At 37.5% G+C, this 27,292-nt stretch overlaps 2 protein-coding genes across 3 annotated transcripts in view; both read right to left on the bottom strand.

The window, feature by feature from the left end:
• Positions 1-4,524, bottom strand: part of GLIPR1 (GLI pathogenesis related 1) — a 71,263-nt gene extending 66,739 nt beyond the window's left edge. The window contains exon 1 of the mRNA XM_060656940.3: positions 4,428-4,524. The gene's annotated coding sequence lies outside the window, so the exon portion shown is untranslated. The remainder of the gene's footprint in view (positions 1-4,427) is intronic.
• Positions 4,525-12,473: 7,949 nt separating this feature from the next.
• The window catches only part of GLIPR1L2 (GLIPR1 like 2), a 31,234-nt gene continuing 16,415 nt past the window's right edge, over positions 12,474-27,292 (bottom strand). For both annotated transcript variants that reach the window (XM_060656948.3, XM_060656949.2), the window contains exons 4-6: positions 21,914-21,999; positions 13,763-13,789; positions 12,474-13,679 (exon numbers count right to left, since the gene is read on the bottom strand). In XM_060656948.3, the coding sequence (XP_060512931.2) occupies positions 13,291-13,679; positions 13,763-13,789; positions 21,914-21,999 (502 nt within the window). In that variant the 3' untranslated portion in view covers positions 12,474-13,290. The remainder of the gene's footprint in view (positions 13,680-13,762; positions 13,790-21,913; positions 22,000-27,292) is intronic.

The raw sequence follows: 27,292 nt of genomic DNA, 5'->3' as shown, positions 1-27,292 counted from the left end.
ACTGTCTCTCCCTCTGCCTTAGTCCTCTCAGGCTGTTATAACAAAATACAGACTGAGTGCTTTAAACAACAAACTTTACTGGTGGGACAAGCCACCATCTGTGTGCAGGCTGCTTCGGTTCCTGGTGAGGACCTCTTTACGGCTTGCCGCAGAGGAATGCCTTCTCACTCTGTCATCACATAGTGCAGAGAATGAGAGCAAGAGAGAGAATTCTGGTTTCTTCCTGTTCTTATAAAGACACTAGTCCTATCATGAGGCTCCACCTTCATGACCTCATCTAAACTTAGTTACTTCCTCAAGGCCCCTCCTCTTAATACCATCACATTGGGAGTTAGGGCTTCAATGTGTGAATCTGGAGAGGGTGCAAACATTTCGTCAGAATGCCCTCTGATTCAGAATCCTCACTTCAAATCACATTAAGTAAACAGAAGCCTGGTGGGATATTGGACAGGATGTGCTCTAGAGCTGAGGCACTTGCAAGGTCTCAGTCTTTAAATTTGTGCTGTCTAGTGTCATAGCCATTAGTCACGTGGGGCTTACTGAGCCCTTGAGATGTAGCTAGGTTAAATTGAATTGTGTTCTAAGTATAAAATACATACTGCAGTTTAAAGACTTTATGTAAAACAAAGGATGTAAAATTTCTCTTTAACATTCTTTTTTTATTAAAAAATTTTTTTAATGTTTATTTATTTTTGAGAGAGACAGAGACAGAATGCAAGTGGGTTAGCGGCAGAGAGAGAGGAAGACACAGAATCCGAAGCAGGCTCCAGACTCTGAGCTGTCAGCATAGAGCCCGACGCGGGGCTCGAACTCACGAGCTGTGAGATCATGCCCTGAGCTGAAGTCGGACGCTCAACCAACTGAGCCACCCAGGTGCCCCTCTCTTTAATATTCTTAATATTGATTGAATGTTGAAATAATATTTTGGATAATTTGGATTAATAAAGTCTGTTAGTAAAATTAATTTTGCCTGATTCTTTTTATTTTTTTTAATATACCTACAAAAATATTTAAAATAACATGTGTGGCTTGCATTATATTTCTATTAATAATGTTTTAAATACTCCATGATATACAGTATGAATATAGTGACTAACACACTAACACTCCATCCTAGTGGAGTCTAGGAATACTTTCAACCAGGAACTCTGTGTATAAACCTGTACTTACAGGAATCGTCCATTTTTTATAATTCTGAAATCTACATACTAAATTCAAGTTTCTTATCAATATGAGAATAGGATTAAAAGGATATTGGTGACAATGCTACCTTGCTCCATTATTAGAAGATACTATAGATTCTGTCCTAAAATATTCTTGTAAAACAATTAAAATATACACATCCTCATTGTGAAAATATTCACATTCAAATCAGCACAATTACAAGGTGGCAAAGGACAGCTAAAGCAATCATGAAACATACACAAAAACTTGTTTATAAATTTACACACAATTATTTCCAATTCAAATATTCCTATCCCATTATCACTAACACCTAATCCTTGCAGGAAGAGTCAACACCTTTGTAAGTGTCTTGTTAATTGTGCAATGCTGGTAACATGCTACAATACGATGCAATTGCAATATGAAATTGCAATTCTTGCAAAAGATTTAGGACTTCAGGAATTTATTCAAAAGATATTGACAAATAAAATGTTGTCTAGGGTTAAATTACTTATAACATTTGAAGGAGAACAAATGAAAAAATAATGACTATTCGTCTGTAAAAAGAGAACAATTTAAATGTCAAAGGATCGTAAGAATTCTTGAGAAAATTGATGAAGAACTCTGAAGAGCTCTGATATATCAGTATGTGTGTGGTTAACTTGTTCTGCGAGTGTTCTGCAAGACGAGGAAACATTTCTAATAAATTTTAACTTGATAAGTGAGCGATGTCTTGCAATAGAGTAGTACGCGACACTGAATGTCACATGATCACAACTGAGTCATTGGTTCTTGAAATTCACTTTGATATACGAGTGCTTTCAATTACAAGCATGTTTCCAGAATGAATTATGCTCACAAACCAAGGTTTTACTGTACTTTATTTTTTAAAATGATCCTCTCTACTTTGAAAGTCTAATGTGAAGTGAAATATGCTGTTCTTTTGTACCATATAACTTTCCTGAAAAATTATGCTGATCAATTAACACTCATTTTATTCTTTTTTTTCTAAGAATTAGTCCATAGTTGCAGTTCTCAGTTAAATATTTGTTAAATATGAGAAAAACAAGCTCAATTTCCAAATTTTCACTACTTTCATTTTTCAAAATAAAACTCCATTTAAATAATTTTTGCCACATTTTATTTAGAATTTTTGGTAATTTTTAAAGTATATTTACTTTAGGGATGCCTGGGTGACTCATTTAGTTAAGCAACTGAGACATGGCTCAAGTCATGATCTCATGGTTCAAGGGATCGAGCCCTGCATCGGGTTCTGTGCTGACAGCATGGAGCCTACATGGGATTCTCTCTCTCTCTCTCTCTCTCTGCCCCTCCCCTGCTCTCTATCTCTCTCAAAATAAATAAACATTAAAAAATAAAGTATATTTCCTTTAAACAATCCTTTTCTGAAACCAGTTTATCTTTTTTAAAAAATATTTATTAAAAAACTTTTTTTAACATTTATTTATTTTTGTGAGGTAGATAGAGACAAAGCATGAACAGGGGAGGGGCTGAGAGGGGGAGACACAGAATCTGAAGCAGGCTCCAGGCTCTGAGCTGTCAACACAGCCCGATGTGAACTCAAAGACTGTGAGATCATGACCTGAGCCGAAGTTGGGTGCTTAACAGACTGAGCCATGTAGGTGTCCCACGAAACCAATTTATCTTAATTGTGATGGCTAAACTTTAAAAATTATTATAAATACAAAAAGGAAAAATATATTTTCTAAATCTATACACATACAAAAATAAATGTTAAAAGATTAATGCTGGTGTTTATGAAGTACTTACACTGTGTTGTATAATGCTGCTAGATTTAATCATGCATAAGTTAAACTTGTCACATACCTGAGCACTAGAAACTCTTAGGTATCTAAACATAACCCAAGTGTTTCAGGTAGGAATACAAGATATAAATGCTCGAAGAGATAATGTAACCAATATAATCATAGCATTGACTTAATTAATGTTTACACTATTCAAGTAGCTGTAGACTTTTAGCCTAGGTAATTTCTCAATTCTGAGAAGAAAATGATTTTGAACTTGTTCAACTCAAAGGAAATGGTGGGTTCAACAGCGGTTTTGGTGTTTCCTTTGAATGTTCTAGTTCTTAACTTTTTTTGTTGTTTTCTTTTTGCAGTTTCTTTGCTAAAGCATCTTCAGCATGTTCTGTCAGCTCTGGTTCCAGGGGCAACTATATTTTTATTTCAGGTTTTATCGGACTATTTGATTTCTTAAATATAAATACAATTTAAGAAACAAACATGTTTTTAAAAGCTTTAATTCATAACCATTGTTGAGTAAAATATTGACCTTTGTATCTGACCCATGAGTACTGTATTTTCTTTCAATATCCTTGAAACTGGTTGACAAGCTTGTTAGTTTGCAGGCAACACACAATTTCAGACCTTTCTTGTTTTTTTGTTTTGTTTTGTTTTTAATGGGAGGCTACTTAGATTTGTTCTTTATTCTCATGTTGGTTTTGAAGTGGACTCACTCAATGATTTGTTCATTCCAACCAAATTGTTGAATCTATTGACAAAAAGTTATTCATTGTTTGCATTTATTGTCCTTCTAATTTCTCCCCTAGGATCTCTAGTTGTATCCCTTGTTTTATTTCTGATATTGGCAATTTTTGTTTCCTCTCTCTGCTGTATTTTGAATTTCAGTGTTTTGAGGTTGTTTTTGAAGAGAAGGATAGTTGCACAACAACTCATCCACAGTAACTTAACTACAATGGGGTATACTTTAAGAGATTTTCTTTTAACTTTATTTATTTTGAGAGAGTGAGAGAGAGAGAGGCAGGGAGAGGCAGAGAGAAAGAGGGAAAAAGAGAGAATCCCAAGCAGGCCCCCACTGTTAGTCACATGGGGCTTGAACTCATGAACTGCCAGACTATGACCTGAGCCCAAATCAAGAGTCAGCCACTTAAGCGACTGAGCCACCCAGGTGGCTGGGATATAATTTTTCTAAAATAATAATAAGAAGTCTGAAGGTCGGAAGTGTAGGACTGGTGCAGTAGCAACATGACGTGACTATTTCCAGCTCTTTCTATTTTCCTGTTCCGTCATCCTTAGCATGTGGATTTTCCACTCATGCTTCTTATTTCAAGGTCACAGGACTGCTGCTGCATCTATGGCTTCACTTCCACACTCCAAGTACAAAGAAGAAGGAGGAGGGGCAGGTGGTTATCTGTTTCAGACTGCGGACACAATGGAGATAGCTAGTTTCTGCTTTGTGTAGGAGCCAGAAAAGTAAGTTACCTCTGGAGAAGTTATTCAGAGAGCTGCATCCTTCCTCTTTATCCCATCTTGCCAACTCCCTTTCTTAGAAACCATTCACCTGGTGATCTACCTTTATAGCCCTGCAACATGAATTGAAACACATCTTTTAATCTGGGATATTACTCAATACTACATCACAATGCACCCTCTCTGCCCACCTGCTTTGTCTAGTAATTGTGTTGTGGAACCCAAGTTCTGACTGTTGCTCAGTACCCAAGAGCCCGTGTTGGTTGGAAAGGACTGTGAGCTTTATTCAGGAGGCTGGCCACCTGGGGAGAAGGCAGACTCTGGTCCAAAAGCCAGCTCCACGGTTTCTGCCTAGCCAAGAGGGCTTTAAAGGGACTGGGTGCAGTTAATTAGGGAGGGGGTGCAGTGGCTTGTAACATTTCCTGATTCCATGTAGATTTAGTGGTGCCTCTTTACAGCTTTCAGTGCCTGGCGGTTGAGCAAGAGGTCTAATTCCTGTCCTGTGACGTGCAAGGGCTTTCTATTCTCCTTCTAGAAGATATAATAGGAGGGTTAGTAAATCAATCAGATAAAATTAAGAACACCTGTTAAAGGTCACCATGCTAGTTATAAGATCAAGGCAGCTTCAATTACTTAAAGTGTCCATTTAAATTTCTGTTTATTCCTCTGCTTTGTGGTCGATATGAATTGTTGAGAGGCTCAGTTCATATTAAATTTCTTGCTCCTTTGTGTTTTGTACGGTCTGTGCTATAAAATGCTATTCCCTGATGGGCTGATATCTAAGTTTGGGTTTATATTTGTGGGTAATCTTGTCTTTTAGCCTTTCTTGTTTTTGACAAGGCCTCAGTCACAAAGTCAAAACCCCTAAAATTGTCAATAGCAGAGAAAAACTCGTTGTAACTTATTATTCCCATGGGTGATGAGCCATGTAACTTGGGGGTCTGTTTAAGGACTAAAATGTAAACATGTCTTCAGTAAATTATAAGCTGGACAGGAAACAAGAGCAAGTCCTGGAAATGTGTCTATTGAAACTTGGTTTACAACTTCATATACACTCATCTCAGGGACCTAAACCTGTCAGAGCTTGCACAAATAAATATATCTTGTTTTTTCAGTCACTAGCATTTTTCTCCTTTGAATGTGACTGATGGGTTTTTCAACCACATGTGAGTAATCTATATTTTAAGAAAAAAAGCTCATGGCTTTTTTTAAAGTCCAGCATCCAAATGATGGTATTTTAAAGTCTGAATCCATGTGTCTCACTTGCCAAAACAAATGGTTAGACGACTGGTCATTGACTGAGTTATTATCTATCATATCTATCAATCAATCAATCTCAGTAAGGGTTTGTATTAGCCACACTGTATATAACTGTCCATTTAGCTGATTGCTCACCTCTTTTTCTTTTACTAGAAATTTTCTGTTAGCTGGCATTCTTTCAGAAACATATCTCCTCCCTCAGTCAAGCATTGCCATCCACAAATCAAGTTCCATCTTTCTTTTTCTTTCTGAACATAAAAACTCATCTGGTGGGGAAAAAGCTTTCAGTTTTAGAAGTAAATCATCTTTTGGGGACAGTCTGGGCCCCGGGGAGGTGGCTTCCCCTACTTACAGACAGGTTTCCAAATGTGTCATTTCCATTTAATTGGGTCACTTTGATGAGCTGCCTGTTTTTTATTCAAATGCTTTTCTGACAATGCCCAGGTTCTTACTGGAATCTTTGATCTTAAAATTATTGGAGATCGTTATGAGTAGGCAAAGTCTCAGCCAAGGCATTCAACCCTGGAGAATGTCTATGGCTGTATTTCAAAGGGAAAGTGGTGAATAGGTGGATCAAAGATCATTAGGTCTAAAAGCACAATGTTCTTCCCTGTAGCCCTCCCCAGCCTTCTTCCAGAAGTACAATTTCCTACTGTGTCCCTCAGGGTCTGAGTTGTTAAACTCTCCTATGCCTTTCAGCTTTGACTATTCTAAGGTTCCCACGTAAAGAACCCTCTGTCACTTGCTCCATGGCGGCAACAGCAGGTTCTCCTACTGACTCATACCCTCCTCACCAACAATGAGCTCTGGGATTCCTAACAGACTTTGTTACTGATTTGTTCCATCATGAGATCAAGCCCCATGTTGGGTTCTGCACTGAGCTTGGAGCCTGCTTGGAATTCTTTCTCCCTCTCTCTCTGCCCCTCCCTCTCCCCCCCCCCCTCAAATAAATAAACATACATTTTAAAAAAAAGCAAATTCCAATAATATGAGTTTTCTGTAAATCATTCATTTATGGGAAAGCAGTCTCTTACTCCTTAAATTTTGTGTTCCTGAGGGGACATGCATGGGATTTTCCATTTCATATCCTCTGGTTTAATTTCAGATTAAAATTCTGACACACTGCCCAACACATACTTCTCCTAACACAAAAGATTTACATAGGGGATTTTCGTACCATAGCTCCCTGCCTTTGTGGGCTCAGATTTTCTGGGTTACATTGCAGTCTGAGCCTCTTTCTGACTGAATTTCACAGGTGTCAGATATGCATTATAGTCTGAAGTCTTTCCCTATCTACTCCTGCTCTCCTGGCCCTTTGTGTGTGTTTCTGTATTCTAATAAAACTTTATTTATAGACACTGAAATTTGAATTTTATGTAATTTTCATATATCATATTTTTTATTTTCTTAAAAACCATGTTTTAGAACAATTTTAGACTTACAGAAAAAAATATGAAGATCATACAAAGTTCCCAAAGACCTCACACCCACTTTCCCCTGTTATTAACATCTTAAGTATGTTTGACACGATTAATGAATGCATATCAACACATTTTCATTAACTAAGGTACATACTTTATTCAGATTTTCTTAGTTTTCACCTAATGCCCTATGTTCCAGGATCCTGTTCAGAATACCATATTACATTTAACAGTCATTCGTCTAAACTTAGACTCCTCTTGGTTCTGATGGTTTCTCAGGTTTTCCTTATTTTTGATGAAATAAAGAAAGTTTTGAAAGTTTTTAGGCGAACTGGTCAGTATTTTATAGAATATCCCTTAATTTGATTTGTCTGATATTTTTCTCATGATTTGACTGGGATTCTATGCTTTTGAGAAGATCACAAAGATAAAATGCCATTTTCATCATATCATATCAAAGATACATAATATTAACATGACTTATCCCTGTTGATGTCGACCTTGTGTCTGAGGGAGGGTTTATCAGGTTTCTCCACTATACTCTTTTATCCCCTCCTTCCCATAGTATATTCTTTGATACTTCAAGTTTTACAGGAATCAACTAATAAACCTCTTATACTTCAGTTTTGTCTTTTAAGTTTTTTGTTTTTATTTTTTTTGTTTTTGAGAGAGTTTAGAGAGCGAGAGACAGCGAGAGAGAGAGAGAGAGAGAGAGAGAGCATGCATAGGTGCCCATGTGAGCAGAGGAGGGGCAGAGAGAGAAGGAGAGAGAGAATCCCAAGCAGGCTCTGTGCTGTCAGTTCCATGTGGGACTTGATCCCACCAACCATGAGATCATAACCTGAGCTGAAATAAAGGGTTGGAAGCTTAAGCAACTGAGCCACCCGTGTGCCCATAATTCTGTCTTGACGTTGGCTTCAGGAGGATCTGAAATGGCACAGTTGGTTTCAGTAGTGATCCAATGAAGCAAGTGGTAAGAAATGATGATCCCTTGCTTAGGTACTGGAACTGAGCCATTTTTTACATGGGGAAACCACTGAAGAGGTGGCTGAGTTCCTAGGAGGCCACCAGTATGCACTTTAAAGATTTTCCTAGTACTTTCCAAAAGGGACCCAGGGACATTTACTTGAATGAGTATATATTTGCAAAGGGGGAATATCCACATATTTGGGAAACTGCTGGACACATGATCTGAGCTGACACTGAACCAAAGCATTATCATGTGATTGAATCCAAGTGGAACCACAGGGCAAGAGTAAGCTACATGAGCAGATAACCTAGACCTCAATTTCACCCATCAGTTATACCAACATCCCTGTCTCAGTTCACACCTGTGACTATATTGAGAGGGGTCTTGTACCTAAAAATAAAGGTAATTTTTAAAAGTAAAATCTTAATTTATCGATCAGTTGGTCCAAGATATGGGTGCAAGCTGAAAATGGACAATGGCTGCATTACAGCCATACACAGGGAGTGGCTTTGAAAGTCAGCAGTGAGAGAAAATCTTCAGGGTAGTACATCTGACCATCCACTTTGTATGGAAACACAAGTGCCTTGAGATGAGAATCAATATGGACACATGGACAGCAGCAAATATATAGCCAGAGGTTAGGAGTTTAGAAGGAAAAGGATGGAACGGGGAGAAATAAGAAGGTCTGGGGCAGAGGCATGTGAATGGAAACAAGGGAGTGGGAATGGTGTGCAGAAATTTTTTACAGATTATTGCCCACCAGAGGCATTGAATGACCAAGTAGATGAAATAATTTATCAGTTGAGATTATCTAGACTTTGTCGTCTCCCCATGCAGAGTTAGCATGATGGGCAGACAAATGGAACGCATGGATGCCACACGTTGGTCCATTTGCATGGACTTTCATTTATCGGTGTTGCTCCAAGTACCTCTGTATGTAGATTCTACCAACAACGGAGGTGAATTCTGAGTCCCTAACATGGCACTATTGTTTGAGGAGACCAACTGCCACTTGCTGGCAAGTTGACTACATTGGACTCCTTCCATCCTGGAAAAGCCAGTGGTTCATTCTCATTGAAATAGACACTTAGTATGACATCTTTCCTGGGTATGAGTGTGACTTTACTGCCCTCGAGAGTCTTAGCTAACATCATCGTGTGTGGGTTTCCTGAGTGCCACAGGAATAGAACACCATATAAGCATACAGCCTCCCATCAGAGGTCTCGCTCCAATGATGAAGTCTATCCAATCTGTTTACATTTTTTTAAATGTTTATTTTTGAGAGAGAGAGAGAGAGAGAGAGCTGGGGAGGGGAGGAGAGAGAGGGAGACACAGAATCTGAAGTAGGCTTCAGGCTCCGAGCTGTCAGCACAGAGCCCGACATGGGGCTCAAACTCATGAACCTGTGAGATCATGACCTGAGCTAAAATTGGACGCTTAACTGACTTAGCCACCCAGGCACCCCTATCCAATCTGTTTAATAACAGGAATATCATTAGTGTTCCTCAGATTTTAAATATTTTTAGAGATCTTGTCTAATACTGTCTCTAATCTATTTCCCTCAGTCAGGTGGTACTTTGTATTTGAGTGGGCATGTGCTTTTGGCAATTCCTTCTGCTAGGGAAGGGAAAGAAAAGGCACTGTCCAATGCCCTCCACTCTACCCCAACCTACCAATGCTGGCCAACCTGATTTCTCAACAACATTATGTTAAATTATGTAGAAAAAGTTCATGGCTATCCTAAATAATTGCATGTCCTACCCCTTCTACAGTCGCCAAGCCCTTATGACTCCGGTTTCTTTCCCATTCCCATTCTGTATGTTGTTCCTGGTGAACATTCTTTACTCATTCTTGCTCTTCCCTAGGCTCCCTTTGTGTAGTGTCTATTACCACCCTCCCTGTAACTCATTGCTATGGGAAGTCGAGGAACCAACAATCTTTACCTTTATCTGGTTTTAAGGAATGACACACTTGATCCTGGACCAATTAAATGAAGGACTCAAGATAGCATTGGATCACTAATGTTATGTCAATGTTTATTGGTGGAGTGTAGTGAGTCTTTCACACTTTTTCAACCCTTAACTAAACCAACCCTTAACTAAACCAAGGGTAAGTATATACTACACATAATGTAGTATAGACATTTGCTGGCTATTGCCAAGGACATTTCAACAGTCTAAGTTTTACAATGTGTAATAGAATACATGGTACTTTAAGGAATGAACTGAATGCTCATTCACCACTCAAGACTATTTGGGCCAGAACATCCTGGTCAAAGTACATTCCTGAAACTCAGTGCCATGGAAATTGAATAAGAGTAATTTTCCCTGACACCCCTGGGATTCACGCTAATGATCCCTTATATAGGGAGTCAACCTGTAACTTGTGTAATAAAGATAAAAGTAAATGTTCTAAGAACATAGGGTGTGGTTTTGGGAGAGCTGGAGATGATATCGAGAACCAAGACTTAGGAAATAAAACTTAAAAAGACACTCTATTCCTTTGACCATATAATGCTATGAAGGACCTCTATGAAGGATTTGAGTTTTAGTGCCATTATTGTTCATGCTGTTTCAGAATAATGAACATTTTAATGAAAATAACTTTATAGTAAGAATATCCTACCCATGGAATCAGTTACAGAATCCAACTCAAAATAACCTAGGAAAACTTATTGGCTAAAAAGAGGATATATTCTGGAAAAAAACCAATACATGTGAAAGGTGGGGATAAAACCAGGTATCAGGGACAACAGTCAGTCTTTCATTGCTTCTTTCTGTTTGTATCCATTCTTTCTTTCCATACAGTCTGCTAAACAGCCTCAGAGATTTACATATTAAAACTTGATGGCGCTCCTAAGCGTCTGACTTTGGCTTAGGTCATGATCTCATGGCTTGTGGGTTTGAACCCTGCATCAGGTTCTATTTGACAGTTCAGAACCTGCTTCGGATTCTGTCTCCATCTCTCTCTGCCCCTCCCCTGCTCACACTCTGTCTGTCTCTCTCAAAAATAAATAAACATTTAAAAAAGTAAAATAAATAAAAAAATAAAAACTTGAGCCACTAAGGACACTAAGAAGAACCTGTCTTGAATGTCTGTCTGGATCCCCAAACCAAAAGCAATGATTGTGCCCACCTGTGGTCAGTGGATCATCCCCAAACTAGGAAGACAGAATCATGATAACAAAATAACTATTCCCATGGTAACTTGTGGATACAAAAAGGTGATGGAAGAACGGTAGGAAAGAAACTGGGATAACAGTTTTTTAGAAAAATGAGAATTTAAGGAAATACAATAATGTATATATGCATTAATGTATATATGCATACAATAATGTATATATGGCAAAATTGCCTCCTGTTAAGAACCACTGGCATATAGCAATCATATTCCATGAAACTACCTGGAGAATATGTTGAAGATTAAAGTTAGATGAGTAGAAGTCAGATATCAGATACATAAGTTAGTCATAGTGGGAATTGAACATGGTATCATGAAGAATTTATACTTATAAATGCATCAGAATGTCCAGAAATTAATTTGTTCTCAGTCCTAGGTTGTTAACACTTTACAAATCCAAAGTCAGTCTTCTCATTGTAAAAATGGAAGCAATACCAACTCCACAGAGTGGTTTTGATTATTAAATAAGTATGTGAAAGCACTCTGGAAGCTATGAAATGGTATACAAATATCAGAGAATACTCATAAATAACAGTCCTGTAGAGAACCAGCCCTTTTCTGTACCTAAGTTTTTTGTATTTTTTTTTCCAGGAAGCTGACTTCATAGAAATTATATATATGTAGGGTTTTTTGGTGTAATTCTCATCTTGCCCCATTTAAGAATAGGCTTTTAATATAATAAAGTTAATAAATATTGAAACTTATACCATTTGATTGATGCTATGTTAGGCATTTTTATTCAGATCATTTATTAGTACTACACATGGTAAGTAGTTAATTTATATTATTAACTTATGGGGTGCCTGGGTGGCTCAGTTGGTTAAGTGTCCAACTTCTGCTCAGGTTGTGATTTCATGGTTCATGAGTTTGAGCCCTGCTGCTTGGGATTCTCTCTCTTCCTCTCTCTCTCTCTCAAAATAAAAAAAAAATTAATTTATATTACTAATTTGTGAACTTTTTTTCTTTTAATAAATATACTTTAATGTTTATTTATTTTTGAGAGAGAGACAGAGCACGAGTGAGGGAAGGGAAGAGAGAGAGGGAGACACAGAATCTGAAGCAGGCTCCAGGCTCCATGCTGTCAGCACAGAGCCCGACGTGGGGCTTGAACCCACAGACTGTGAGATCATGACCTGAGCCGAAGTCGGATGCTCAAACGACTGAGACACCCAGGTGCCACACCAATTTGTGAACTTTTACTCTACACATTGAGTAACTACAAGTATATAACTTTTTAAATTTTATTTTATTTTACCACATAAATTTGGAAGCAGCCAGGTTGCTCAATCACAAATAATTAAACTTTTGACAATTATTGGCCTTTGGTGGCAACAAATTATATAGCCTGGAAAGAATTACAACAAGGCTTTGATGAAATAGTAAGCATTAAATAGAAATAAAAATTTGTCTCCTAACAGCATGTACAACTATCACTTAAACTATTTCAAACACATACAGTACAAATATATATAATGATATTCAATGCCTTGATATCACATGCCTTGATCATATTGATCAATATCACCACCATCATCACCACTACCAAAAATAGCTATAATAGTAATGATGAAAACAACAAAACCAAAAGTTATTAAATGGTTATCTTGAGTTGGAACAATCCTAAGCATATTACATGTATAATCTTAATACTTGAGAAACTTTTTAACCTATTTAAGAAATATTTAAAACACAGAGATAGAAACATATTTAGAAAATAGGAATTCCTTCCTTTATAAGGATAACACAGTAAAACCTTAAGACCAATTAGATTAGTCAAGTCTTTTTTAGTATTTCTATCATCACATCTTTATCTGTTCTCAGTGTTCCAGAGCTTGTTTTATAATATGTACTATAAAATATATGCTTTTTTATTTGTTTCTATGTTTTTCAAACTTAAATTGTTGAATAAGAATAAGAAAATAAAACCTATTGTAGTAGTGGTTTGTACATATCCTGTTTTGTTAAAGCTTAGTGTTTTATTTCTCTCTCACCTTTTTTTTTTTTTTTTTGGTATTATACTTTTGTCCTATCATGGAGGTAAATCTTACCCTTCCCCTTCCTCCTCCTCCTCCTCCTCCTCCTCCTCCTCCTCCTCCCCTTCTTCTTCCTCCTCTTCCTCCTCCTCTTCCTTTTCTCTATCTTCCTCTTCCTTCACTTCCTCTTTCTCCTTTCCCTTGTCCTCCTTCTTTTTCATCTTCTCTCCCTTTATCCCCTCTTCCTTTTCCTCTACCTTTTCTGGCTCTATTTCAACTACTTCGGGGGAAAATAGCATCTCTTTCTCCAATAATGTATTTGGAAACCGAGACTGTATTATCAAAACAGTTATGACACATACTGAAAAACACAGTGTTCTCAGAAAGAAAATAAATAAGCACAGTGGGTCACACACAATTGGCCGGGGAACTTCCCATCTTGGATACCAAAATCGGTAATCTGTAAATAAAGAAGCAATTGAAAGCTGGATTTCCACACAAAGTAGTTAAACTGTCTAAGAAATAAAGGACAACAATACATACATATGGCTTGGTCACGATCTGCATTACCTAAAAAGAAAAAGAAAGTCCATAAAGACTTACATAATATTCCTTCTTTCCCTAGAAATAAGATAATTTTTCTAAAAATAATGATATCATTCTCCTAGTTGTCAAGCATCATGCTGCCATCTTTGATGTGCCTCCTCCAACCAGGAGCCCATCATAAAATATAATGTATTCTCCATTAGTAAAAGTCAGCCTCGTCTGCTAGAGAGAACATAGAAGTATAGGAATGAGAACATGTGGATTCTATTACTAATTCTGTTTCTAAATCATTGTCCCCTTATACGAATCACTTCACTTCTGTCCTCTAAAAATTTTTCTGGCTTCAACATTCTAGGCTTCTATAATATCTCTTACTTGCATCTCTCTTTTTCCCCCCACATCATTCCAAATTAATCATCTGAATCTACTCATTTTCCTCATTTAATTCTTATTTTCAGAAGCTTTCAGTTGCTCTTCCTTTCTTAGATAGGAAAGTTAATTCCATAGCCTGGCACTCATTGTTTTTGCTATCTTGCCCAATGCTATCATAATACTTTTCAGGAAATAAATTTCTTTTCCTCTGCTCACTGGGGCAGAGACAATAAGACAATCATTCCTGGATTCCATTAGGAAGGAGAGTGAGGATAAATGAGTTCTCACACAGACAGAACCCAATGGCAACCAAGAGGTTTTGTCTTGCAACTGACACTACCCTTACAAGAAAATTTAGAAATCACTCTTCAGACAACTTTAGAAATGAACTGACCTACTGGGGTTCTTTGAGGTTATTTTAGCCTTTTGTGCTTGGTCTTATTTTACTTCATAGTTTACGTAATGATTTCTATTTTAGAGCTCCTTTAAAAAAATCTTTTACCACACAGTCTATATTTTCTCTACTTCATTCCATACATGTGATCAGTTTGAGCAATGGTGTAATTAGCATGTTTCTTATTTACACTTTCCTTCATTTGTCATCACTAATCTTCATTGATTACACTCTTACTTTTGTACTTGATTGAATATTTAAATACTATTGTTTCATTTATCAGCTTTAAATAATATCTTTTGGCCCCTGGCTATAAAAGATGAAGAAATTAAGCACATTTTTCTACCTTCTCTTCTTCTCCCAAATTTTATTAATTATATCATTTGTATATTGACAAATTTATTATATTTACTTTTTAAAATAATTACAGACTTCAGATTAGTTTTAATCTTTGTCTATCAATTAAGATTCAATGTTTATGGATAGTTCTTTCAATGCAGCTTTTCTGTTTCCACTCATCTCTTCTTTCTGGTGAAAGTCATCCTCTAGGGGTTTATTGAGAAAGTTCTCATGAAGAACTATGTACCACAAGTTTCGTCATGTTCCCACAACATTTGTCTGTCTCCTTGTACTTGAATAATAGGTTTGCCTAAATTTATGTACAGCATTAAGGGCAATATAGATATAGTCATTATTCCACTATCTTTTAGCATTGACTGTTCTTGTAGAAAAGTTTGACTGCAGCCAAACTACCCCCCCCCCCCCCATGAAGGATTGTTAATTGCCAAAGCAGCATTCTACCACACTGGCAGAAAGTCAACCCTGAAACCAGGCACTAACTACCTTTCTGTGAATCCCTTTCTCTGCATAGCTTCAGGTTACAGTTTGCCAATGACAGGAATGCAAGTGAAATTTGGAAGATTTAAGCGAAGTGGAGACCATTATTCTCCTGAGGTGGTTGTTACCCAGATACCTGAACAGATGTGAGATTCACAGTGGCTTCTTGGTAGGATGGGAAAAATGCTTTGCTGTCAAACACTGAGACCGTTTAGTGGGAGCTTTCTCAAAGATTCTCAAATTTTCTGGTAAGCTTTTGAGAACCGCCTGTTTTGGTGCTTCAGGCTAAGGAGGTCTTCAGTGTCTGCTTCCCTGACCTTTTAACTACAGTTTCTCTGCCTTTTCATGGCAACTTCTGTGATCTGTGCTCTTCCAGTTTCCACCATTCATGAAAGCTCTCCATTCTATGTTAACGCTATACTGTCTGAATATTTAAAGTGGTCGTTTTCCTGATTCAACCCAGACTATTAAACTCTAATGAACTATTTTATATTTTGGTTTGGATACTTAAAGGAGTCTTTCTTTTCCTCTAATTCACTAGGCAGTGTCTAAATGGAGACTATTTGGCATCATTTTTTCCTGGCACATAGTATGCATTTTTTTTCTTTCTTTTTTATCTATACAAGGTTGTTTTTATTTTATTTACTTATTTTAAATTGAGGTATAATTGACCTATAACATTATGTTAGTTTCAGGTATACAACATAATGATTTAATATTTGTATTTATTGTGAAATGATCACCACAATAAATCTAGTGAACACCTGCCATCGTATGTAGTTACAAATGTTTTTTCCTTGTGATGAGAAATTTTAAGTTCTACTCTCTTAGCAACTTTCAAATATGCAATACCTTATTATTAAGTGTAGTCACTATGCTCTACATTACATTCTCATGACTTATTTATTTTATAAGTAGAAGTGGAAGTTTGTACCTTTGACCTCTTTACCCATTTTGCCCACCACTAACTTCCACCTCTGGCAACCAACCAATCTGTTCTTTATATCTATAAGCTTGTTTTTTTGTGTTTGCTTGGGTTTTTGTTTGTTTGTTTGTTTTATATGTAAGTAAGATCATAATGGTATCTTTCTTTTTCTGACATTTCACTTAGCATAAGGGTCATCCATGTTGTCACTAATGGCAAGGATTTTCATTCTTTTATATGGCTGAATAGTATTTCAGTGTGTGTGTGTGTGTGTGTGTGTGTGTGTGTGTGTATGTATCACATGTTCTTTATCCATTCATCCATCAATGGACACAAGATATGAGTTTCATATCTTGGCTATTGTAAATGCTGCTGAAATGAACATGTGGATGCATATATATATTTTATGAGTTAGTGTTTACATTTTCTTCAAATAAATACCCAGAAGTAGAATTACTGCTTTAAATCCAGAATTACTGGATCATGTGGTCTATTATCAAGTTTTTGAGGAACCTCCCCTTGTTTTCCATAATAGCTGCACCAGTTTACATTCGATAGTAGGCATTTCAATGTTTAGATTCAAGAACTTCTATTTCTGAAATTTTTATCATTTCTTTAAATATTTGTATCTATCTATAGCTTTATTTTCTGTTCTATTATTTTTGTTCTGTTCTTCGGGGCCTCCAATTATTCACATGTTGAATCTGATTTATCAGTGCCTATTTGTAATTTTCTCTTTACAAATTTTTTAACATTTATTTATTTTTGATAGAGAGAGACAGAGCACAAGTGGGGGAGGGGCAGAGAGAGAGAGGGAGACACAGCATCCAAAGCAGGCTCCAGGCTCTGAGCTGTCAGCACAGAGCCTGATGCGGGGCTTGAACCCACAAACTGTGAGATCATGACCTGAGCCGAAGTCAATGCTTAACCGACTGAGCCACCCAGGCACCCCTATAATTTTCTCTTTAACTTTTAAAGACCTCCATATCCCTGACTGTGTTTTTCAGCATTTTTGATTCCACGTGCTGTTTTCAATTTGACTTTCAGTTATTCATTAGTATATTTGAGATGTACTAAAAATACTTTTGTTTACCTGAAATCCAAATTTAACTTGGCATCCTGTATTTAATCTGGCAACCTTCAGGCTGATCCTCCACTTGGACCCCCTCCTACCCTGCTCAAACACTGAAACCCAGACTTAACAATCTCCTATACTGTCAATTCAATAAGCACACTTTAATAAGAGGTTACACCGGGGTATCTTCTTCTTTTTGTCCCTCTTCCACTGTTTCCCCCATTCTCTTCCAATATTTCTCATTTTTCCCCCTAGGATCTTATTCTTGGCATACTGTTCTTTCTCTATGTGTTGTACCTGGGTGAGTTCTTCCGTTTTTATATTTTCAGTGTTGTCTATATGCTAATGATTCTGAAATACAGCCCTGTTCTGTACCCTAAACTTACTAGTCTTATCTACTCAGATGTTAAACAGGTATTTAAAGCTAATGATGATCAAAACCCATTATCTATTTTCCATAGCTTCCTCTCTTCATATAATTCATATCTCAATTCCACCAAACCTGATAGTTATATTTGACTCTCTTTTTTTCCTCATCACTATATCAAATTAGTCTCCAAGACTGGCTAGTTTTCCCCCATAAATATTAATCAAATTTGTCTCATTATCTCTACTTCTCTCATAAATACTCAAATAGGAACCTCATCTCGCCCCTGGACTGTAACAAAAAACTTCAAATTGATTTGCTTTCCTTAGATTTTGCATTAAAAATATTTTTTAATTTAAAAGAATCCCTCACTTAGAAAAAAGTTGCAATATAGTACAAATAACTTTTACTTTGAACCATCTTAATGCAAGTTGCCAATATGATACCTTATCATCTTGGAATACTTAGTATTTCCTACAAACAAGGATATTCTTCTACATAACAATAACACAACCAACAAAATCAGGAAATTAACATTGTTACATTACTACATTCTAATATTTGGACCTCATTCAATTTTTTACTAGCTGTGCTAATACTGTCCTTTGTAACAAAAGATCATGTTCAAAATTGCATTGCATTTAGTTTTCATGTCTGTTTTCTTTCGTCTAGGACAGTGCTCCACTTTTTATTTGACATTCATGATCTTGACATTGTTCGAAGATAGCATGCTAGTTATTTTGCAGACAAATTCTCAACAAATCTGAAGTTTGGGTTTATTTGATGCTTCTCTGTGACTGGACTTGGTTGTGCATCTTTGGCAAGAGTACCACAGTAGTGATGCTGTGTTTTTCTCCTTGCATCCTCTCAGGTGGTGCAGGTTTGTTTGTTTGTTTGTTTTTGTTTTTAATTTTTCCCATTGCTGATGATGTTCACATTGGTCACTTTACTCGGGTGGTGTCTGCCAAACTGCTCTGTTGTAAAATTATTTTCCCATTAGTAATTAAGTACTTTTATGGGGAGTTACTTTGGAACTATTAATACATTGTTCCTCGTTGAACTTCTAATTTATTCATTTATTAATTTATATTAGTATGAATCATAGTTTCCTGTTGTATCCCATGAGTTCTAATCAATTACTATTATTATTTCAGTACTCTAATCATCCCAGATTTGACCACAGAGAGCCCTTTAAAGTGGATTCTGTGTCCTTGTGTGTTTGTTTTCCTATATGTCCCTGTCACTCTTTGAGCACTTACTTCTTTGTTTACGAGTATAAAAAGATGGTCTGGGTTTATCTTATATTTTCCCTGCCCCAGCCTTGGAACCTTTCTCCAGTGAGCCCTGGTTTTTTTTTAGTGAAGGCCTGAATTTGGAAACCAAGATCTGGGTGCTAGCTGTGCTCATTCCTTTCGGGGTGGGAAGCCGTTGCTCCAAAGCCATCCCAGAGCTAGGGAATATATGCATGTAGGTACATACATATACAAATATTTACAACTATGACTATTTATATTTATTGAAATCCTTAAGTTCCAATACCTCTAGTTCCAAGTCATCACAAGACTCATGCTTGTTTTCTTCCTTTACATATTTATACTCCATCCTCTGACAGTGAGAAAACTGGTGCCCATTATCCTTAACCTATTTGTATATTTGATCAATCCCCTCAGTATATCTCCAGTCCTCGTTATTCCTTCTCCCCTCTCTTCTACATGGGTGCCCTCCTCACCCTGCTTGCACTCTTACACCCTACACCAGGCTGGTAGAGTTGCCACATTTAGCAAATATAAATATAGGATGTTGCCATTTGCAATGTCATGAATGGAGTTCCAGAGTATTCTGCTAAGTGAAATAAGTCAGTCAGAGAAAGAAAAATACCATATGACTTCTCTCATATGTGGAATTTAAGAAACAAATGAGCATGGGGCGCCTGGGTGGCTCAGTCGGTTAAGCGTCCGACTTCAGCTCAGATCACGATCTCGTGGTCCGTGAGTTCGAGCCCCGCGTCAGGCTCTGGGCTGATGGCTCAGAGCCTGGAGCCTGCTTCTGCCCCTCCCCCATTCATGCTCTGTCTCTCTCTGTCTCAAAAATAAATAAACGTTAAAAAAAAATTAAAAAAAAAAAAGAAACAAATGAGCAAAGGGGAAAAAAAGAGAGAGGCAAAGCAAGAAACAGACACTTAATTATAGAAAACAAATTGATGGCTACCAGAAGGGAGGTGGATGAGGGGATGGGTGAAATAGGTGATGGGGATTAAGGAGGGCACTTTGGTGAGCACTGGGTGTTGTATGGAAGCATGGAATCACTATATTGTACACCTGAAACTAATATTACACTGTTAACTAACTGAAATTAAAATTTTTTGTTGTTGTTGTTTATTTATTTCTGAGAGACATAGTGAGATAAAGCACGAGCAGAGGAGGGGCAGAGAGAGAGGGAGACACAGAATCTGATGCAGGTTCCAGGCTCTGACTGTCAGCACAGAGCCTGATGTGGGGCTTGAAGTCACTGAGCCGAAGTTGGATGCTTAACCAACTGAGCCACCCAGGTGCCCCTAACTAACTGAAATTTAAATAAAAATTTTTAAAAATATGTAGGATGCCTAGTTGAACTCAAATTGCAGAAAATAACAAAGAAATTCTTAGGTAAGTATATCCCATGCAGTATTTGGAAGATACATATACTAAAAATATTTTTTTTGTTTACCCTGAAGTTCAAATTTAACTGGGCATCCTGTATTTAATTTGGCAACTTATAGGCTGATCCTCCACTTGGGTCCCCTCCTACCTGGCTCAGACTGCGAAACCCAGCTTTGGGCTTTTCCAGTGTGTAGATTCCCTCCTTACTCTACTAGAGTTCTGACCCCTCCCATGCAGGCCACCTCACCTACATTAAAGCTTTCCTCACCTAGTTTGGACTCTGACACCTCATGTAAAATTGTCCCTAAACATGGCTGCCCCCTTACCTGTGTAGGTTTTAATACCTCTTTGTCAGGGCACTCCTATATGTGAACCCTTTCCTCATTCTGCTTGGGCTCCAACAACCAGTGCCAAACCACCCCTCTGTGGATGCAGTCTTTACCTGCTCAGTCTCTGATACTCTATGCCAGGCTTCTTACTCCCACCCCATGATGATGCTCTCTTCCACATACTTGGGCTCAGATACCACATACTAAGCTGTCTGGGTATGGGAAACCCTTCATCCTGTTGTCTCTGAAAACTCAAGCCTGACCTCATGCATGGACGGCTCACTTTCTCCAAAGGGGGGCTCTAACTTTCTATTCGAGGCCATACCCCTATGCAGACACTGTCCTAACCCTGCATAGGCTGTTTTCTCATATCCACGGCACTGTGTATGAATCCCTTGTCATTCTGCTTAGGCTCTAATATGTCACATCTTGTGACCCTCTGTGTGGATGCCTCCCTTGTTCTGACCTACCTAATGGTGTTAGAATTGAATTTTTTAGAAGGAGAAAGAAAAGGGGAAGAGGAAGAGCAAGACTTTGCATCTTGAGTCAAGTGAAATAAGGGCAAAAATGTTAGGGTGGATTCATCTCAGCTGTGGCATTATGATGAAATTGTCCATTAATTCCTTTATCACAAAATCACAATGTGTCCCTTAGTGTCTGAATTTATCCCTTAGTACATTCTTCTAAGCACCATATATTCCAGGGATAGTTATATTTTATATGCTCTCATGTTTGGAAAAACTGAACGAAAAATTTAACCAAACGTATTTTCTACTTTCATCTTTTGAATATTTGGGGGGGGCGACTAAAATAAAAGGCTATTTATTAAACTACTTTACTTCTTTTCTTTTTATAAATATTTTAGAATATCCTATCCTTTAGAGCAGTCATTTTCAAACAGGCTACTATTTCAGGAATTAGCTGGGAAGTGTTTTCAGGGGAAAATTGTTCGTTCTCATTCTTTCTTTCAGACATTGTGGTATGTCTCCAAGGGCAAAAACAGGAGTAAGAGAGGGCAGAAATAGCTGTGAAGTCTAGAAAAATCTAAAGATGAACCTATTTCAACCCTCTTTTAATAATATAATAACACCCCTCTGGTCAAAAGAACAATATTAATGTGACAATGAAAAACTAGTGTTCAACACTTCATTTTTCTTATCATAGAATGTGTTATGGATTTTTTATGTTTAAGTTATTTTCTTTATCTTACTGCATAGAAAATCTGTGCATCTGTCATATCTGCTACATTGAGAACAAACTATTCCTGGTGTATAAGGCCTTCTCGACAGAGATCCTCTAGAAAAAAGCAGAAAACATTTAGTTAAAAAAAGTCTCAAATCTCATCATTTAAATAACATGGTTACCAATTTTCAGTTAGGTTATAAAAGTGATTTAACTAAGAAAATGGACTCTAGGAAGTACTGAAACTGGAAATTTCAGTAATCTTCTCCTTTTTTCCCCTAAGAAAATTGTCTCTGAATTCCCATGTCCTTGAAACAAAGTAGTATAATTTAAATGAGTTAGTTTTAATGTTGCTTTCATTTTAGTTTGTAGCAAAATTTTCCTTTCAAAATGATGTTATAGAATGTTTTATAATTAATTGCTTTCTGCTTGGTACAAATGTATTAAAAGTTCTATAGAAATGATATATTAAATTTCTGATGAGTTTGCAAAATTCTGAAATGCCTATTGTCCCAAAAACCCAGCTGCTTGGCTTACTTAGAGGTCTGCTTTAAAAATACATAAATATAGGGAGCTGTGGTAGCTCAATTGGTTAAGCATCCGGCTTCAGCTCAGGTCATGATCTCATGGTTTGTGAGTTAGAGTTCCGCATCAGGTGAGCTCCAGCCCTGCTTTGGGTGAACAGGAGCCCTGCTTCAGGTGAGTCCTACTTCACTCTCTCTTTCTTCCTCTCTCTCTCTCTGCCCTGGCTCACTTGCTTTCTCTCTTTCTCTCAATTAAAAAAAATGTAAATATATAAACAAGCAAATAAATTAAAGTGGATTTAAAAAATTTGGTTTAACCCATTGTAAGGAACAGGGGGAAGAAGTGAGAAATTATTACATCAATTTCCTAGAGCTAGGTAAAAAAAGAGGCTCCAAAGTAAATACGAATTGGGAAGCTTATATGAAGGATTTAGGTTAAGAAAGAAGAAAGATAGGCAGGGAAATGATATTTTTTAGTGACCAGAGGGTCATTAATCCTGGTTATTTAAACAGGATTTTAAATTCTGTGTGTAGTTGGAAACTATAAAAACAAATGTTAGGCACATATGCCCCTGGTTTGGTCACTCTGGGCCATCTGGAAGAAGGGTGAAACCTAAGAAACACATATTCAAAAACCTGAATATCAAATTTCTGAGTCATATCTTATCAGAAGTTTTTGGTGATACCCAATAAGGTATATGATACCCATGAATGGCAAGCTTTCTAGTCCATCAAAGACATCCAGAGGTTTATAGTTATTTGCAGATCAGGTATCACTTCTCTAATGTCACTGTTCCACTATAAAACCATTTCAAGGAAGAGATGCATTTTGTTTGATCCTAGCAGAACACTAGCCTTTCAAAAATTCAAGAATTGATCTACTCACCTTTACCGACACCCTAGCCTACATTTCTTGCCCTAATCCCTTATCACTGAAATAGATGCCTCCAATACAAAAGCAGCACTTTTCCTGTCCTTAGACACAGGGACGGAGGACCCCTGCCCTTGAACCTATGCAAAATGCTACTCACTACAAAGACTGCCTTTAAAACCTGCAGCATAGGCCAATCACCCCATGATCATGTCTGATGACCATAGCCTAGAGTAACTTTGGAAAGGCAAATAAATAAGTGAAATATATATAAATAAATGTATCAATCAATCAAAATAAATAAATTTACATCACGCTAGAATACAATGGGCCCTCTTTTTCAAAGATTTGAATTTCATATCACTATTTATATTATATGGCCAGAAATGCCAGACTAATACTCTCCCATGCCAATCTTCCTCTTGTTCTGAGTTTGTGAGAAGTCTAGCCTAAATCAAGTCTGAATCTATACAATTCCACAACTGCAACTGGAATTATTGGGCTGGATTAGGAGAAAACAACAGGTAAGTACCTATAACCAGCAATGTCCATTGAAATTTCACAGCTGTCCAAGCAGTACCTGAAGAAGCAGTCAAATTTCTCTATTTTTAGGTATTTGCTTTCTCTAAGTCAAGACTGAACAGTCCTCTGGGACATTTTTCAGACTGATATCTGACCATACCTTCATCTATAGGACCTGTGTCCAGGACTTAGGTAAGGACATGTTGCCTGGGTGGCCCAATGAGTAACTATACCCATGTCCAATCCTAAGTCCATTAGAAGACCATTATTCAAATTTTATTTTATTTATTTCATTTTATCTTTTTAAATCTTTATTTATTTATTTGAGAGAGAGAGAGAGCACGAACAGGGGAGGAACAGAGAGAGAGGGAGACACAGAATCTGAAGCAGGCTCCAGGCTCTGAGCTGTCAGCACAGAGCCTGATGCTGGGCTTGAACTCGCAACTGTGAGTTCATGACCTGAGCCAAAGTCAGACGCTTAACCAATTGAGCCACCCAGGCACCCCTCAAATTTTATAATAGATCTATATTGTTTCAAAATCAACGCAATTCTGGTGGTGACAGAAACTTTCAGGTGACTCAGCTTAATTATCTAACTCTTTATTTTTTATTTTTTTAAATGTTTATTTATTTTTGAGAGAGAGAGAGAGAAACAAAGACAGAGAGTGAGCAAGGGAGGGACAGAGAGGGAGATACAGAATCCAAAGCAGGCTCCAGGCTCTGAGCTGTCAGCACAGAGCCCAACATAGGGCTTGAACTCATGGACCCCAAGACCATGACCTGAGCCAAAGTTGGACGCATAACTGACTGAGCCATCCAGGTGCCCCTTAAGTGTACAACTCTTGATTTCAGCTCAGGTCATGATCTCACAGTTCATGGGATCGAGCCCTGCATTGGACTTGCACTAACAGTGTGGAGCCTGTTTAGGATTCTTTCTCTCCCTCTCTCTCTGCCCCTCCCCCACTTGCATGCACAGTCTCTCTCTTTCAAAATACATATAGAAACTTAAAAAAGAAAGAAACTTTTATTGCCTTCACTAGTCCTATATCTGCCACCACTTTGTTTATGAAGGAAGTAATCCAGCTCCATGGATTGACAATTTAGCAATTACAATTTGTAGGCAAATTTTTCTCTTCCAAGTTTTCCATGTACAAAACTCATCTTGCCTAAGGATTGTCCACAGAATGATGGCAGAGTACATCAAACAGGTGTTGACTTTTCCATCTCACACAGCCAAAATAACTAGACCACCTCCAATAACTCTTTTCACTTTCACTACCTCCACGTATCATCGAGAAATACCACAACATTGGCTTCTGGTTCATACCTGGACATCTATACGTTTCCAAAGAAGACTTAAAGATCTATCCCAATTAGCTACAGAAAACTGAAATGTAGTAAGCAGCAAGGTAGGTTATCTTTTAGCAATCCTATCTGGCTCTCCTTCTGATACATCTCATATATCTGTCTTTGCTAAAACTCCATAACTATCTGGACTTATTTAAGGTCAAGAAAAGCATGAATCTTGTTGGGTATTTTTGCCTCAAATTATCCCTGTATGTGCAAAGCTACCTTACTTTATATTGCTTTCCGTAAGACTCAGTTGGTCACATCTCCTCCTTCGCTTCCACATCTTGCACCCATGGATCTAGGCACCAGAGTTAAATACCAACAAAGCTCTTTTGAGATGGATATTATTTAGCTGCACCATCCTCTAATCCTCCCCAAGATACCATCTTCCTTCTAATCATGCCTCCTTTTTAAAAAATGTTTATTTATTTTTGAGAGAAAGAGAGGGAGAGAGAGAGAGAGAGAAAGAGAGAGAGAGAGAGAGAGAGAGAGAGAGAATGAGTGGGGGAGGGGCAGAGAGAGAGGGAGTCACAGAATCTGAAGCAGGGTCCAGACTCTGAGCTGTCAGCACAGAGCCCACGCAGGGCTTGAACTCACGAACCTCGAGATCATGACCTGAGCTGAAGTTTGAAGCTTAACCACCTGAGCCACCCAGGTAACCCTGATCATGCCTCCTTATTAATTTTGGCACCTGGGTCAGTCACTATCTACCTTTTCAGCCAAAATTGTCCTTGTCCTAGAATTTGGGACATAGATGATTACAATATGCTTATAGATAATTCATCCAATAACTTGGTCTGTTACTGAATGTTTTCACCATCTCAAAACTTCCCAATACTCCATAATTGTCACTTTTGTAGCCACACTCTGGATCTTGTTATCCCCTAAAGTTACTCCCACTTCTGAACTCACAAAGTAACACATTCCATTCCCTGACTGTAGCCTCCTATTCTTCCAGTTTGCTCACTCATTTACTCCTGCTACACTTCTCCATTAAGTTCACTGGTACTCCAAGTCTATTTACTCTTCTATTTTCTCCCTATCTGTACTGTTGTCTCTTCTCCATACAGCTCAGGTCTAATTGCGTTGCATATTATTATCTGGCTAAAACTCTAAAACTCTCTTGCACTGTTTTCCTTTAGGTCTACCTGACAAAACCCCAGTGTTGGAAAAAATGACAGAATCTTACTGTCCACATGCTCTATGTCTGCTTCAGGGCTGGTGGGTACCGCTGGAGAAAAATCATCACACTAGGTAGAGAATCCTTCTGTTTCTCTACTCAGCTTCCTCCCTCATTTTCCATAATAACTATTTAAAACCTTCCCAACCCTCAAAATTCCAGCTTCATTGTCTCCCCCTTTATTCTTAGGACATGATCTGTCTGTCCTACTTCACAGTGAAACATAATAACTGTTAGCTTGGAACATAAGAAATTTTCCATCACTAAATATGACAAATATACCTATTCCCTTCTTTCCTTTCTAATACAACTGAAGAACTGCCCATCTTCCTTTCTAACGCCAGTCTCTTTAATACCATTCCATCTTCTCAGGAACTTGTATCTTTATATATACATATACATATACATATACATATACATATACATATACATACATATATGCAATATATATCACATTGATAAACACAAAAGAACCATTTCTGTGGAGCAGAAGAAACTGATGCCAGCTTGGAATGAATTGAGGGCTGTTTTATTGTTATTATTTTGCTTTGTTTTCAAAGTGGGAAAGATGTGAGCCTGTTTAAATATTGACATGAAAGATCATATTTCTAAAGAATTACATTTATTATGTTTATCAACGAACTTCTTTTTAATTTGATATTTTAAAGTCCTTACTTTAATTGATCTCTTAGAATTAGAAATTTTGGACTACTACTACTACCTTCTAAAAACATTCTTTCCCCCATGCCTCCTGTGATACCATACTCTTCTGTTTTTTCTCCTGCCTGTGTGCCACTCTTAGGTTCCCCCTCCCACTTTCTCTCTCTTTAACTGCCTTTAAATGTTGGTATGGCATTCTGGAGGGCCTCTTCTCTTCTCTATCCTCTCTCACCAGGCAATCGCATTTATGCCCATGATTTCAATTACTGTATGTACTTTGGCACTCCGAATATTTGCCTA

Source organism: Panthera onca, chromosome B4 (genome assembly GCF_046562875.1).
Source record: "Panthera onca isolate mPanOnc1 chromosome B4, mPanOnc1 haplotype 2, whole genome shotgun sequence".
Classification (NCBI taxonomy): domain Eukaryota; kingdom Metazoa; phylum Chordata; class Mammalia; order Carnivora; family Felidae; genus Panthera; species Panthera onca.
This window is presented reverse-complemented; position numbering and strand designations above follow the sequence as displayed.